General features: G+C 48.0%; 1 protein-coding gene across 1 annotated transcript; it reads right to left on the bottom strand.

The window, feature by feature from the left end:
• Window positions 1-1,592: 1,592 nt before the first annotated feature.
• LOC105062678 (kallikrein-5) lies at window positions 1,593-14,684 on the bottom strand. The gene is made up of 6 exons (XM_010947038.3): window positions 14,314-14,684; window positions 13,939-14,022; window positions 7,279-7,555; window positions 6,033-6,289; window positions 5,770-5,903; window positions 1,593-2,244 (listed from the first exon to the last, which is right to left on the bottom strand). The coding sequence occupies exons 2-6, from the start codon at window positions 14,015-14,017 to the stop codon at window positions 2,089-2,091; spliced, it is 903 nt and encodes a 300-aa protein (XP_010945340.3). The 5' UTR covers window positions 14,018-14,022; window positions 14,314-14,684; the 3' UTR covers window positions 1,593-2,088.
• Between the last annotated feature and the right edge of the window lie 1,521 nt (window positions 14,685-16,205).

Raw genomic sequence — 16,205 nt, 5'->3', positions numbered from 1 at the left:
TGAAGAAACTAGAAACTACTCAAATGCCTATTTACAGTAAAAATGGATAAACTGAAGTACATTTGCACCGTAGTATACTGTGCAACAATGAGCAGGGAACATTTACAACTACAGACAAAAATCTGGGTGAACCGAACAAATGTAATATCGAAATTTGGGTGCTGAAGACGAAAACTGAAGTCTCTGGATGTGTCTGAAACGGGCATACCCACAGCCTTCTTAGGGGAACTGCCCAGCCCACGTGGGCAGATGCCGGAGTGGCTGGGGCCCCAGCTTGTATTAGGTGGCCCCGCCCTCCTTGGCCTTAGCTGATTGGACTCAGAGGCAGCACCTGACCCATAGGCAGCCAATCAGGTTTTCTCTCTCTCTGGACTGTGTACTAAGAAAAGCCAGTCACTGGAGCCAGTTATCAGGGGGATGAGGAGGAGATAGAAGATGCCCCTTAGAGAAACTGAGGAGACAGAGACCGTGAAAGCAAGAGCACGTTGGGGAAGAATGAGAGCTCCCAGGGGCGCTGCTTCTGTCCTGACACTTTTTGACTGCACGTCATGGAAAGTCTGGTGATAACTCACCTCCCTTTTCAACATTTTGCCGACAAGCAGCTCGATTTTGTTCTCCATCAAAAGCTGGATGGATCTTCTTAGCACAGAAAGCAGATCATGTCACCATTTGGCTTTAAAACCTCTGGTGTCTTCCCAACCTCAGGAAAACAAACTAGCAAGCTTCCAGGTCCATCGGTCTTTGCATTCTGGGAGACGCCCAGCCTGCCCCCATCTCAGAGCCTTTGTACCTGTCCTTCTGTCTGGAACACCAGGCCCCCAGACATTCGTGGGGGAGTCTCCTTTCATCCCGTAGGTCTCCACTCCAATGCCACCTCCTGTGAGAGGCCCTTTATGTTGGTTTCCTCTTACTGTGGTAACAAATTCTCTCAAACTCAGTGGCTTACAGCACATTTGCTCTCTTATAGTTCTGAAGGTCAGACATCCAATGTAGCCTCACTGGGCTAAAGTCAGCGCAGTGGCAGACAGGGCCGAGTGCCTTGTGGGGGCCTTAGGGGAAAACCATTCCTGTGCCCTTTCCAGCTCCTAGAGGCCACCTACACTCCTAGGCTCACAGCCCCTTCCTCATCTTCAAAACCATCACCATAGCATCCTCCAGTCTCTCATTCTGACCTGCCTCCCACCGCCTCCCTCTTATAAGGACCCCTGGGATTATAATGGTCTCACCCAGATAATCCAGGATAATCTCTCCATCTCAAAATCCTCAATTTAATCACACCTGCCAAGCCCCTTTGCCATATAAGGTCGCATATTCACAGGTTCCAGGAATTAAGATGTGGGCATCTTGGGTTGGGGGTGGTGGCGGCTACTCCCCTCCCACACCCTTGGGACCATCCGATATAAGCAAGCCCCTCTCCCAGCATCCTTTCTCTTTCTTCATGCCTTGTTCTCATTTTATTCACATTGCTTACATACTTCCCAGAGCACATTATGTATTTGTCTGTCTTTTTATTGTCAGTCCCCCTCCACTACAACGAGAGCTTCCCAAGGCAGGAAGTTATCTCTGCTTTGCCTGTTGCAGTATCCCAACCCCCTGGACCCATTCCTGGCATGAAATTGCCAGTCGATCAACATTTGTAAACAAAATGGAAAGCAGCTCAAATGAATCTCTGTTTCTTGCAGTTGATATGACCCAACAGGGCACACGCAGCAGTGCAGAGGGGAGAGGGGCTTGTTCCTGGCTGCTCGGCCATTCAGGGAAGAGACCACACACTGAGTCCACTTCTCAGATGCTTTATTTCTGGGGCCAAATTTGGGCTGCAGCTTCAGAGAAGTGGGGGACTCTGGACCTGAGGAAGGAAGCACTGGGGTGACTGAGACACACCCTCGCTCTGGTCATTATGGGAACTGGTCCATCCACTGTCAGGGAAGGGGGAACTTGACTCCAGGAGACTCCGGGGGACTGGAGAGGTGAACAACCTCAACATTTTGGGGAAGGAACTGGGGTCTGGAAGGAGAGTCAGGGTCCCTGCAGGGGCAGGGATTTGCAGGCGGTGAGGGATGCCAGAAGGCCGGGTCCCGGGGTGACTCATGAATTGGACTGGATGGTTTCCTTGATCCACTTGGTGAACCGGCAGAGGTTGGTGTAGACGCCAGGTCTGTTGGGCTGGGCGCAGGGAAAGTCTCCCCAGGACACGAGGCCTTGGAGTGAGCCATTGCAGACCACGGGGCCCCCAGAATCACCCTGTGGAGGAGAAAGGGAGGCACAGAGAGGCAGAGATGTGGGGAGGTGGAGGGAGGGAGTCACATAGATGAGGAAGGGCCAGGGCAGCAAGAATAGAAACACGGGGAGAGTAGAGAGATGAAGAAACACAGACAAAGACAGAGATGGAGACACAGGTAGAAAGAGAGGCAGAAAGGGAGAATGTTAATATTTCCCCCAAGTCCCTCTCTGCTCAACCCCCCACCTCTTCTCTGTCGCTCTCCCTCATTGTGTGTCTCTCTGTTTCCCTGTATTTCTCTCTCACTCTCCCCTCCAGCCTTTGGATAGCGTGTTTCTCCTACTGGACACCCCTTCCTTTCCCTTTCTCACTCCTCCCCGATCCTTGACGCCAGCCCATCTTGTACTTAATACCTCGCTGTTGCAAAGAAGCAGTTCTCAGCCCCTGGGTGAAGTTTTCTCAACCCAGACACCAATGACACTGGGGCCAGATAATTCTTTGCTGTGGGAGGCTGTCCTGTGCACTGTAGGACATTTGGCAGCAACCCTGGGCTCTGTCCATCACATGCTAGGAACCCGCTTCCTCCCCTGAGGCACAGCTGTGACAACCAAAAATATCTCCAGGCATTTGCCATATACCGGCTGGGGGTTCAGAGTGACCCTGGGACTGAGAATCACTCCCTTGGACTAATTTGGGTTGCCTGTGCTTAATTCCTTATGTCTCCCTGTAACCACCCTCCTATACAATTTCTCAACACTCTTTACTGTGATTTCTTATTTAAGTTTATGCAAGATACCTACACTCTGGCTTTTCTCCCCAGTTAGCGGACCCTGTTTCAAGGCAAAAAAGCTTAGCTGTCCCGACAGCTAAATTTCAACTCTCTTGTGGTTTAATTTCTCTCATTATTTTTTGTTTGCTCTTGTTTATTATCCCTGCAGAGTTTCTTTTGATCAGCAGTTAGTGAACTGCTCTGAGCCTTGGCTCCTCCTCTGTCAAACAGAGCTAATCATAATGGTTAAATGAGTTAATGAGCCGATGCATGTGAACCACTTAAAAGAGTGTCTGGCAATTAATTAGCGCTATTATTACTATTATACTATTAGTATTGTTGTTATTATTTCTTGCTTTTTGTGGTCACACCCAGACCACACTGTGGTATGAAAAAGCCACTTGAGGTCTAGGAAAAACATCCAAGGTACTAACCTTGGCTCCAGGAAGGCTAAGTGGTTTAAAATGCTGACACCCGAATAAGATCTGCTTTCTTCTGATAAAAAGTCCCTCCACCCATCCCTCTATCCAGATACGCATGCTTCCTGAGTTAAGTGGAGACAGAGATTAAACGGGGAGACCTGGGAAGCTGTTGCAACTGTCATGTTTGTAAGATCATGGGAGAGCTTCTCACAGCCATCCGAATGGGACTAGAGTGCTATCTGAGCCCACAGCTTACTAAATGCCAGTATTACTGAAGCATACATCCTGCCAGCAGGGATAATAAACAAAAGCATGCTAATTTACATCCCTCTAGAACCTTTGGAAGCCTGAATACAGGTAAGGGTCCTGAGCTGTAATAGGTTAATTTCTGTCATCCTCAACAAATAGAGCTCCCATGAGAACATAGAGAAACTCTGTACCATGGGATCAAGAAATACTTGCTGAACATTGGGTCCCACTCATCTCTCCAGGCCCAACTCCTGTCCCCCAAACAGGCTGGCTCTTTTCTAGTTTTTGAATCAGCCAAACTCTTCCATGCCTCAGGGCCTTTGCACATGCTTTTCTTGCTCTTAATCTTTGCAAGGCTGGCTCCATTGTGTCATTCAGTCTCTGGAGCTCCCATGCCACCTCTTCAAGGCCCTCCCAACCACCCTTCCAAATATTGCCCCTCCATCACTTGCCAACATAAAACTAAATTTCATATTCTGCATAGCCCTTACCACTCTCTGAAATTGCTCTGCTTATGCGGTCTCTCGACCACAGGCTTTTTTTTTTTTTTTTTTAACCTTTTTGCTCCTCCAGCACTTCCAACAACTTTGTAATCAATCCTCTCTATTAACTATTTTCTTTTTTTCAATACCTACCGTGGGTCTCTGTTTTCCTTCCTTAAGACATTTTACTAGCATTTGTCAGAAGAAAAAAAATTCAGACTACAAATTTTGTGGGAACAAGATACTTGACTGCATCTGCCTGAAATGTGCCAAAATAAATAAGACAAAACTGTGAGTGTGAAGGGTGGCCCCTTAGATATGATATGTTTATGCAGTGCACATCTTGCCAACCATACAGAACAGCCTTGATCTCTCTCTTGAGACCTGTGCTGTCTGATACAGTAGCCACAAGCCACATGGGTCTCTTGAGCATTTGAAACATGGCTAGCCCAAACTGAGATATGCTGTCAGTGTGAAAATACACACTGGCTTTCAAAGACTTACTATGAGAAAAAAGTGGATATGAAATCTTCCATTCATAATTATTTTATATTAATGACATTTTGAAATGATGGTACTTGGGATATATGGGATTAAATAGGATATATTATTAAAAATAGTTTCATCTGTTTCTTTTTTACTTTTTCTTTACATCGAGCTACTGGAATGTTTAAAATTACATGTTGGAGAAAGTGTGGAGAAACGGGAACCCTCCTGCACTGTTGGTGGGAATGTAAGTTGGTGCAGCCACTGTGGAAAACAGTATGGAGATTCCTTAAAAAACTAAAAACAGAGTTACCATATGATCCAGCAATCCTACCCCTGTGCATATATCCAGAAAAAAGATGAAAGCTCTAATTCAAAAAGATACATGCACTCCAATGTTCATAGCAGTGCTATTTACAATAGTCAAGACATGGAAGCAACCTAAGTGTCCATGTATGGACAGATAAATGGATGAAGAAGATATGATATACATACACACACACACACACACACACACACACACACACATATATATGTATACACACACAAAGGAGCATTAATTACTCAGCCATAAAAAAGAGTGGAATATTGCCATTTGCAGCAACATGGATAAACCTAGAGATTATCATACTAGTAAAATAGACAGAGAAAGACAAATATAATATCACTTATATGTGGACTCTAAAAAATAGTACAAATGAACTTACTTACAAAACAGAAACAGACTCACAGACAGAGAAAACAAACTAATGGTTACCAAAGGGGAAGGAGGGTAGGGGATAAATTAGGAATATGGGATTAACAGATGTACACACACTACCATATATAAAATAGATAAACAACAAGGATTGATTGTGTAGCACAGGGAAGTCTATTAAGTATCTTGTAATAAACTGTAATGGAAAAAAATTTTTTTAAGAAAATAGATATATACACGTATATATGTATAAACGAATCTCTCTGCTGTACACGTGAAACGCACACAGTGTTATAAATCAACTGTGTTTCACTGCTCAAGAATGTGAGCTCTGTGGGAACAGAGGTGCTAACCTATTTGATCATTGTGGGGTCCCCACAGCAAGGGGTTACACAGTTGGTTTGTGTGTATCTGCTGAAAGAATGGAGAGTCTCAAGCCTTACCTGGCAGGAGTCTCTGCCCGCCTGGTCACCAGCACAGAACATGGTGGCATCTATCTGATTTGGATAGGCCTCCTTGCACCTGTCGTCACTGAGCACCGTGATGTTCAAGCACTGGAGGGTTTTGGGGAAGGTAACTGTCAAACAGAGAAATGCAGACAAGGGCCACAGTGAGTGGTGGAGAAAGAGAGGAAAGGGCAGAGTGCTCGGGGACAGAGAGGGGAAGGCAGATATAGGTGGGCATCAAAAGGGACCTGGACACTCACCCTGGGGGCTTTTGGTTGTTCCCCAGCCAGACACCAAGCACCTGGTCCCAGCAGATGGACAACGGGAGGAGATTTTGATGGGCCTGACATCCCAAGTCTCACGGATTTTTCTGTTCAGTTTGATGAGCATGAGGTCATTGGAGTGGCTGGGGTGGGAATAGCCAGGGTGGGGGATAGATTTGATGCCCCGGAACAGCTGTTGCCCAGATTCATAGGTGGGTGACAGGGCATGGTGGCCAAGACGGATTCTGAAAAATCTGAGGAAGATGGTGTTGATCATGACCAACCCTGACCCCTGTCCCCATATCCAATGCCAGCTGCAACGCCAGACCTAGTCCCAACCCCAATTCCACTGCCCATTCCCAACCCCAATTTATCTCCAGCCTCATGCTTATCTCCACCCTGGTCACAACTCCAAGCCCATCTCCATCCCATCCCCAACACCAACCCTAATCCTTTCCCCACACAGAAACCACCTACATATGCATCCTCAACCCCAAACCTAACCATTCTCAACCCCCAACCCAGCCACGCTCAACCTCAAATCCAGTCATCTCCAACCTCACCCATGACTTTAACCCCAACCCCATCTTCAATTCTACATCTATCCCCAAGCCCTATCCTTTCCCAGTTCCAATTTATCTCCACCTCACCCCAATTTCCACCCACCTCTAATTCTAGAATCAAACCTCATTCCGTCTCCATCCCAAACCATCAGCATGTGCATGCCCAAACCCAAATCCAGCCCATTCTCAACCCCAAACCCAACCCTAACGCCAGCCCTAATCCTTGACCTACCCCCAAATCATCAACCTATTCATTCCTAACTTCAAATTCAGCCTTCTCCAACCCCATTCCTATCTCTAACACAACCCAGTCTTCAGCTCCACAGCGATTTCCAATCCCAACCCCATCTTCATCCCATCCCATCCCACCTCCAGTTCTAAAGCCAAACCAAATCACATCTCCATTCCTAAGCATCCAACAGTTGTATTCCTAGCTCCAAACCCAACTCATCTCTAACTCCCATCCCCTAGTACAACCCCTTCCCCAATCTAATCCCATCCCCACCCCACTCTCCTCCTCAACTCCATTCTAAATCCCGACTCTACCTCCCCCTGCTTCCTCAGCCCCATCCCATCCCCACCAGATCCCCATCTCCATGGCTCATCCCCCATCCCCAGTCCTGCCTCCCAAGTCCTTCCCCCGCGCCTTGCCCAGCCATCCTCCTGGAGCCCCCACTCACGGCTTCCGGCAGTGGGCGGCCGTGAGCAGCCACTGGGGGTCCACCAGCACGGCCCCACAGTAGAGCTGGTTGGGTCGCATCAGCAGCGCACCCTGCCATGGCTGGGTGTGCATCTCACAGTCCGTCCCATTCACGATGCGGTTGCTGCTGCTGTCATCTGTCCGGGTGTCCTCCCCGGCTCCGGCCCCGGCCCCGGGTCCGAGGTCCTGGGTGCTCCCAGAGGGCCTGGTACCAGAGGGGCTGTCGCAGGAAGCAACATCATTTGCAAGAACAGGCTCTGCGGGCAGAAAATGGGCAAGATGGAGCTCGGGGTTTGGGGCTTGGATTCAAGAAGGAGGATCAGCCAGAGGATGTTTGACATCGGAAAGGGTGCTTATGTTGAGGGGCCAGTGCCAGGACGTTAGGAGTGGGACCAGGTTTCAAGAAGTGGGGTTCAAGCTTTAGTGAATGGGCTGGAGGTAGCAGAGCCTGAGATGTGGGCAGGGCCAAGGCCAGGGTCGGGTGGAGGAGTCAATCCCATAAGGAGCCTTGACTTTGGGAGAAGAGGCAAGGGCCAGCTTCTCAGAGCCGTGGACAGGAAAGGAGGTGGAGCCTGGCCCAAAGTGGGAGAGCCAAAGGGCCTGGGTCTTTCTTGGGGAAGGGGCACAGCCCAAGGATCCCTGACTGTGGAGTCTGGGCTTGGGGTGTGGTTGTTGAAAAGGCGCGGAGTCAGAGCTTGTGGGCTGGGCCAGAATTGGAGGAGCAGACCCAGGAAAAGTGCTCCGGATGGGGGTGGCCCCCCTTGGCAGGTGGGGGTGGAGGAGAGCAGAGCCGTCTTGTGAATTCTCAAACACAACTGTGGCCCCCGAATCATCCTGCGAATACCCTTCTCCCTCACACAAACCTGCAGATAGGAACACAGATACCCCACTCCATCACTGGTTCCCCCATCGTCCGTCCACTCACTCATACTCCTGCTGAGGACCCAGGCAAGCGGAGCCCTGGGGCTGCCTTGGTTTCCGCCCACACTCCAAGAAACACACACACAACAGTGTCAAAGACACGCATACAGGCAGTTACACAGAGAAGTCCATTGTCTTCCACAGGGACAGCCACACCCACAGCTCCGTCTTGTGGAACCCTGTCTTACCAGATACACACATTTGGGGGCAGCCTTACATGATCTCACTCGCCCACGCACAGTGTCTTGGTGACCTGCATGTGTACACCTCCTATACAGACATGGAGAGGCTGCCACTCACTTCTGCACACAGCACAATGGCATGGTGACAACATTAGTCCCAGTGGACCCAGGGCAAGTCAGGTAACATATCCACCTTTACACAGCCACTGGCTCACGGTGACAGCCTCTTCTGCATGAAAGCAGCTCTTTTGGCCCTTTTCCTGTTTGTCAATTTCTCTTCCCCTCTAACCCTGAAAGAACTTCAATACAGGAATGAAGATCTCTAAGCAGTTTAAACTAACTCCTGACTTACACGCTCCTAAATGCACACCATGCCTTGCTTAACCTGTTGATTCTTTTCCTAGATTAAAAGAAGTTAAGAATGAAGAATAAAGTAATTAAAGAATGACTCTCTATCTCTAACAGCCCCTTTAGCCATCCTGCAGGCAAGATAACATTTAGAGAGAGCCAGCCAGTCTGCACTCAGCGGAGAAGGATGCGGAATGCAACCTCCTGCCTCGGTGATTCACTGAGATTCTTCCTCCCATTTTTAGTTTTCAAAACTGTCATGGCTGAGCAGACTTGTCAGAGTTGGTCTCTGGACCTGAGTCTACCTTCTCCCCAGATTGCTGGCTTTTCTGATCAAAGCACCTTTCCTTTCTCCTGACACTTGCCTCTTGAATTATTGGCTTTTGAGTAGTTAGCAACTAAACCTGGGTTCAGTAACAGATTTTGGTACCCAGCGTAGGCCTGTGTTCTCATGACAGCCTGGTTCAGCTTGGACCCACTGGCTGCAGCATCGCGTGGGGTTGACCTTGAAGAGCCAGCCGCTCATGGCTAGCCAGCCCAGAAGGAAAAATTCTCAAGAAAGTCCTAGCAGCTGCCAGAACTACTTGTTCTGGGGATTCTTCCTGTCTCTCCCTCTGCTCAGCACTGAATGCTGGTTTTCACTTTCTGGGGGTGGAAATGGAAATGTGCATTTGAGACGAGCTTAGCAGCTCCAGGGCCAGGCTTTCCCACTGGCGCTTGCCCAGGGAGCCTCCTCCTGCAGCCAGCTGATCCTGATGTGCGTCGGCCATTAAGCCGCAGGCACCGTTTGGACAAGGGGTGCTCTTTTGGGCCAGTTGGTTCTGACATGGGTATGCTGTTGAGAGCCGTTTGCATTTAAAGGAGTGCCTGATGAGGGCTCACACTGGGCAATCTGTGAGGGCCGTACACGTGTGTTTCGTACTTGGTGATTTATGGTTGTCATTCCGCCTTGTGAAATGGGAAATCCTGGTTCTGTTCCACCGTGGAGCCCTCTTGGGCAAATTCTGTCTGACTGGAAAGAGTTTAGCTATGAGCCTATGACTAAGAAAAAGACGACATTTTATTATAACACTGTGTGGCCACAATATTCTTTAGACTCCAGAGAAAATTAGTTAAGGTGAAACTGATTTTGAAAAATTCCAGAACTGGTTCTTTTTTTTTTGTTTTCTTGCATATGCAGTTAGAAAGAAAAAACAGCTTGTTAAAATATTGTTTCAGAATTCTGGCTCTAAGGGAACAAGTCCTTCTAGGAGAGTTTGCTTTTCTCTCCCTGTGCCTGGAGACCGGATCCTCAGGAACACTTATCTAGACCATCTGCAATTCCTGAGACTGAAGGGAAAAAAAAAAAAAAAAACTGAAAAGAGGTTTTTGAAATTTAATGTATTCCAACTATCACTTACAAACTAGTGAGTTTTATATTGTAATACCCAATTCATGACTAAGCTTAGAAAATGAAGCTATGAGCTCTCTGGTTGTTTCTGTCTGTATGTCTATGTGTGTGTTATATATACGTGTCTTTACCTTTGGATCGTATTTTCAAAATTAATTTGTGAATGAGCTCTACTTAACTGGCTTAAAGGAAATTAAGTGCTTATATAAATTCTCAGAAACACAGGAGGTGACCAACCAGAATGAATTTCAGGATCACGTGAACCGGGAAATAGTCAATGTTAAAAATAACACCTGGTCTTAAAGTTAGTTTAGATTTGTTGATGTAATTAATATGATATGTCTGTAGAGTCACCAACATTAAGTATAATACTTTTTTTTGTATCTGGGTTTAATATAAGTCAAAATCTGATTATATCTGTTGCAAATTTATCAGCAAAACAAAACTTGGTATGATGAAAGTTCTATAAGTAAGTTAAATGCAAGATAAGAGCTTTGGGATGAACTCTTCAGGAATAATTGTATTTCAGAAATGTCTACAGATCTCTCCAGATATTGGGCAACTTGAAATTTAGAGTTTTGCTAAATCAAGTTAAGCAATGGAAGTTTATTGAATAGCTAGGTCATTTGCAAATAAAATAAGATACTGAAACATTAATTACTGAACACCGACTTCCTTTTACCAGAGAAACTAAATGCATTTAGTTAGGACTACTGACGAATATGCTTGATGCCACCCTGAGGTGTTCTCTATGAGAAAGCACATGTTTTTAGAAATTATTGGTGTTCATGTTTACCAACCCACAGGAGGTTAATGCAAAACACAGTTCAAAATTGTTTACCTGGCCAATTAATAATACTTGCTCTGACTCTGGCCATAAATGTACATTTTCTTCTAAAGTTACTCCGGCTTAATCAGAGCAACAAGCAAAATTTCAGCCAAAGAATATAACCTCCCACAATTATGGGATGGATTTATGTGGTTAACACCAGGGTATGTTCATTTAAGTTTAAGGGTTCCCTTATACTGAGAGTAATTAAACCACGCCAAGGGGAACCAGCCTAGTAGCACTAGGAAATTGGACTGGGTGCCTGTGGGCAATGCCAACATGTGGTTTCCCTTAAAGATGAGGACTGGCACAGAACAGACTAAGTCAGATGACCCGGGGATATACTGGGCTGTACCTCGTGGAAGTTCTGGACTTAAATTCTTACTTATGACCGCATTAGTACTGCTAGCTATGCTATTTATATATTGCTTATTTTACAAAATTGTTCTTTCTTACATCACCAAATGTGTGACTAAGCCTCTGATAAAAACAATGATGGCTAGGCAACTTGGAGCAGTTGACCAGATACACAGTTCTGTGTGAGCTCAGTGAATATAATAGTGTAACTCGAGATATGGGAAGAAGCAACAAGGGAGATGATTTTTTTTCCCTCTGGACCATAACAGACTAGTGATACAGGTGGTCCAGAGACTTTTGGCTACTGTTAATGAAGCCTGGTCCCATAACAGCACGCCGAGTGGCCTAGCGATGAAATCTTTGCCTGACTGAGCACTCCCAGCACCACGGGGTGAAACAGTCATGAAATGCCTCCCAAATCCAAGGCCATGTATGACCTGCCAACCAAAAACTGGCACTTGCCATCCACCTCGGCAAGGATTCAGTCACAAGCCACTGCAGCTGCTGACCTGCAACACACCCCAAAAAGAGTTCAGGGTGGAGATCAGGAATGGGGCGTTCTGTGCTCTGAGAAAAACTGGCAAAGCAGGCCTTCGGATAGCTAGATATTTTCAGGAGAAGATTTTACGAGCCCCAATTTTTGCATCTCCTCATCTCCAGAAAAGCACTGAAATCATTAACGGTGACATCTGTTTTGGCCATTGAGGAGGGAAATGCCTTTGAAAGTCAAAATGGAGTAGCTGTGGTTCAGACATTCAAGGTAAAAGTAGGTGGCCACCGTGGGTGTGACTTCAGACACGCTCCTGTGTTTGCTGAGGACCTGAAATTTCTGAGCTGTGTCACACTCGGATGCCACCAGCCATTCTCAGAGCAGCGTCTGGGGGTGCAACCAAGCAGGACCCCGTGGGCGCCTCTGTCAAGTTTATGACTTTATTCCTTTTCGGGTTCTGCCCCTGTTCCTCTTCAAGATTGAGGAGTATCAAAGGAAGGGGGGGGGACTGGAACTGAGCAGAACCCTGCAGGGCCCCCCCCCCAAAGTGCAAAAGCGCTTCCATGTCCCCTCCTCTTGTTTGTGGAAAACCTCAAGCCTCCCTGAGTCACAAAAGAGCAGGTTCAACTGGTTAACGATAAGGACAGCAGAGTCACAGACTCTCTCAGTGTCTCGTGCACATTCCTGAGTCATTTCACAGACACTGTAACTGCCACCAGAGGGGAAGAGCTAACTGCATGATGACCAGACTGCGGCCACAACATCAGCGGCCCCATCTTGAGCAGGACTGAATCTGTGGCCTCAGGGGAATGGGATTGACATGATTGCTCATAATCATCTGTATCTTTGTGGGCATCAAAATAATCATAGCTTGTTCTGCCCCCAGATGTAAACAGGCAACTAAAATTGTCAGCAAAGAGATGCTATCGACCCGCATCTTATCTCTTCCACTCGGAGAACACGGGACTGTCCGTCAGCATGAAGAAGTTTACAGAAAATGGACCTTGGCTCCTAAGCCCTTAGAAATGGGATGATGTTTGACGCTGGGGAACTGAAAGCAGCTCTTTTGCCCCTTTCCTGTTTGCCCGTTTCTCTTCCCCTCTAAGCCTGAAAGCACCCAATTACAGGAATGAAGGTCTCTAAGCAGCTTAAACTAACTCCTGACTTATGCGCTCCTGAATGCACACCACACCTTGCTTAACCTGTTGATTGTTTTCCTAGATTAAAAGTAGTAAGAATGAAGAATAAAGTAATTAAAGAATGACTAACTCTCTACCCCTAACAGCCCCCTTAACCAACCTGCAGGCAGATCACTGGGGCAAGATAACATCTGAAGAGAGAGTCAGCCAGTCTGCATGCAACGGAGAAGGATGCAGAATGCAACCTCCTGCCTCTCGATGATTCACTGAGATCCTTTCTCATTTTTAGTTTTCAAAACTGTCATGGCTGAGCAGACTTTTCAGAGTTGGTCTCTGGACCTGAGTCTACCTTCTCCCCAGACTGCCAGCTTTTCTGATTAAAGCACTTTTTCTTTCTACTGACACTTGCCTCTGGAATTAGTGGCTTTTGAGCAGTGAGCAGCCAAACCTGAGTTTGGTTACATGCACACTCAGTCTGTCATAGCAGGGGTGGGAGCTCCACACACAGCTGCACCGCCACACGTGCAGCCCCCCTACCAATATGCAGTCACATATAATCGCCCAAGCGCAGAATCTCAAGCAGTCACACCGTCACAAATATAGCCACACGTAACCTTGCACCCAGCCACGATCACGCAATCACAAGTGGCAACCCGAGAGCATCTAGCCACACATTTTCATGGTGACAGACACTTTTGTCTCACACAGTCCAGCGACACAGGGTCAGGAACCCCAGATACCAACAGTCACACACAAAGCCAAGCAGCCACACACGCAGTAGCATTCACAGCGCACATACAATCACCCACAAAGTTACTGAGACACACCGTCTTAAAAGGCACACACACCCAGTCGCACAAGCACATATACAGCCTCAAAGGGTACTCCTACCTGTCACAGTTGCTTGATATGGGAAAATGTACCACATACACTCACACACACACCCACATACACACACACACCGGGGGGGTGGGTTCTAGTTACCTGTCACTCCCAGAATCAGGGCTGTGATCAGGGCACGGACCATCCATGTTGAGGGGGGTCCTGCCGTTGCCATGACCATTGCACCTGGGAAGTGGGGAAGAGGATGGAAAGGCCCAGGTGATTTTGGGAGCCCTTATCCCACCCCCACCTCCTCCTCTCTCTGGTTCCCCAGGGCAGAGAGGGACCACGAGGACATTGCCCACCCACAGCGCTCAGCTGAGACAAAGGATTATAGACTTCAGAGGAACCACCATCCAGCATCCTCCAGTCTGAGTGAGGAGAGAGGATGGAGAGAGAGAGAGAGATGGGGGCACATCCCAGGCCAGAGCCAACTTGAAGCATCTCTCCCTTCCTGTCCCCCTCCCCAGGCCTCACCTGCCGTGTCCCCCAGGTAGAGGGTGGGGAACTGGGTCCCAGCTCAGCTGCCAGACTCTCAGGCCCGCTGCCACTGGCCTCCACGGTCCTGCCACCGCTGCCTCCTTGACTCCGGGCACCCGGCCTGGGTTATAACCACCCACTGATCCCTTGGGCGCATTCCCGGGTAGTGAGGCGCCCTGCCGGGCCCTAGCAAACCACTCCTCTGGCTTCCCCCCACCTCCGCCCCGGAGCATCCCTCAAGCAGCTCGGATGGCCGCTCCCTGCCTCCCTGGCCCCGGGATGGGGAGGGGTCTCCTGGCCCCGAGCCTTGAGCCTCGGACAGGCAGCTCCTCTTGGCTCAAGTGTTTTCCTTCTTCCCTGTTTCCTTCATTCATTCTGCCTCCATCCATCATCTCTCCTCCTAGCCTTCCTTCTCTCCGTGTTCTGCTTCCCTTGAAATCTTTCTGAGCCTCTCTCGGTGTAATGTGCCCACAGAGTCTCCTCTAGGTCTCTCCCCATCCGCTCTGTCTCAGGATCCCTGTTTCTCTGTCTCAAGGTCTCTCCGTCTCTCTGTCCATCCCTGTCTTTCTGGGCCTCTAAGTCTTGCCCTTTATCTGTGTCTTCATGACTCTCTCTCTCTTTTTAATGGTTCTGAATGTGTTTATGTCAAACATACCTTAGAGTTCTCAAGTCTCTCATTTCCCTTCTGCTTTATTATTTTTTCACAGCTTTACCAAGGTAAAACTGTGGTACAATAAACTGCTTGTATTTAGCATGAACAGCGTGATGGGTTTTGACACATATACATCCAACCGTCACCACAGTCAAGACAGTGAACACATCCGCCAGCCCTAAATTTCCTCATGCCCCTTTCTGTGTTTCTGTAATTCTCAGTGACTCTCTCTTTCTCTATACCCCCGAGTCTCTCTGCATCTTTTCTTTTCTGTTCTCTGTCTTTTCTCTGTGACTCTGCCCTTGTCTCTCTCTGTTCCTGTATCTCCCTCTCTTGTTCTCTCTCTCTCCATGTATATATACGTGTGTGTGTGTGTGTGTGAATATATATATCTATATATATCTGTCACTTAGTATCTGTATCTCTGTGTCTTTCTCTCCCTCTGTCTCCCCTGCCCTCCATCTTGGGCCAGGAAGACTCTGGCCACTTTGCTGAGGAATGCCCACAACTCCTTCACCCTGGGACCAGGGCCACGGGGCAGAAAGGGGCAGCGATCCCTTCTGGGGGCCCCGGCAGGTGCCCTAGCCTGCCTGGCTCAGCCCCGCGTGGGTGAGAGAGTTGGGCGTGGCCACCTGTCAGTGGGGAAAGAGGCTAAGAGGCCAGGCTGGGGGGCGGGTGGTTTTGGGAAATGTGGCGATGGGTGGGGACCCGTGAGATGCCTCCTCCCTCCCAGGACCTGGGCCACTGGGAGCCGCCTCTCCTGACCTCTCGTTCACTCTGTTCCTTCATTTTGTCTGCCCCCACCTCTCTGTATCTGTCTCTAACTTTATCCAAGTCTCTGTCTCCGCCAGGACATAAGAACCAAAGCCTCATTCAGCTCCTATTTACTGAGCACCTACTGTGTGTCAGACCCAGCTCTATTTGTGAACAAAATGGACAAAGAACCCTGGAGATGCTGCCTTTGTGGGGCTCACACTCCTTGAGGGCAGAAACCAGGCTATCTTGCTCACTTCTATAATCCAGCACCTGTTGAATGGGACGTTTTAGAGCTCTGAGGCTGGTCTCAGTGTGTAGGGGGAAAAAAACCCTAAAAATATAAAATGCTAAGGTTACTTTTAACTATCGCAATAACTATTTCATGCATTAAAGTGACAAATCCAGCAGGCTACTTCTTTCTGAGTCTTTTAAGTTTAGCTTACAAATCTTTCTATTCCAAATATGACTTTTGATTCCAGGT

This window comes from Camelus bactrianus, chromosome 9 (genome assembly GCF_048773025.1).
Source record: "Camelus bactrianus isolate YW-2024 breed Bactrian camel chromosome 9, ASM4877302v1, whole genome shotgun sequence".
NCBI classification, from domain to species: Eukaryota; Metazoa; Chordata; class Mammalia; order Artiodactyla; family Camelidae; genus Camelus; species Camelus bactrianus.
Note: the sequence above shows the minus strand (reverse complement) of the source record. Positions and strands in the feature narration are given on the sequence as shown.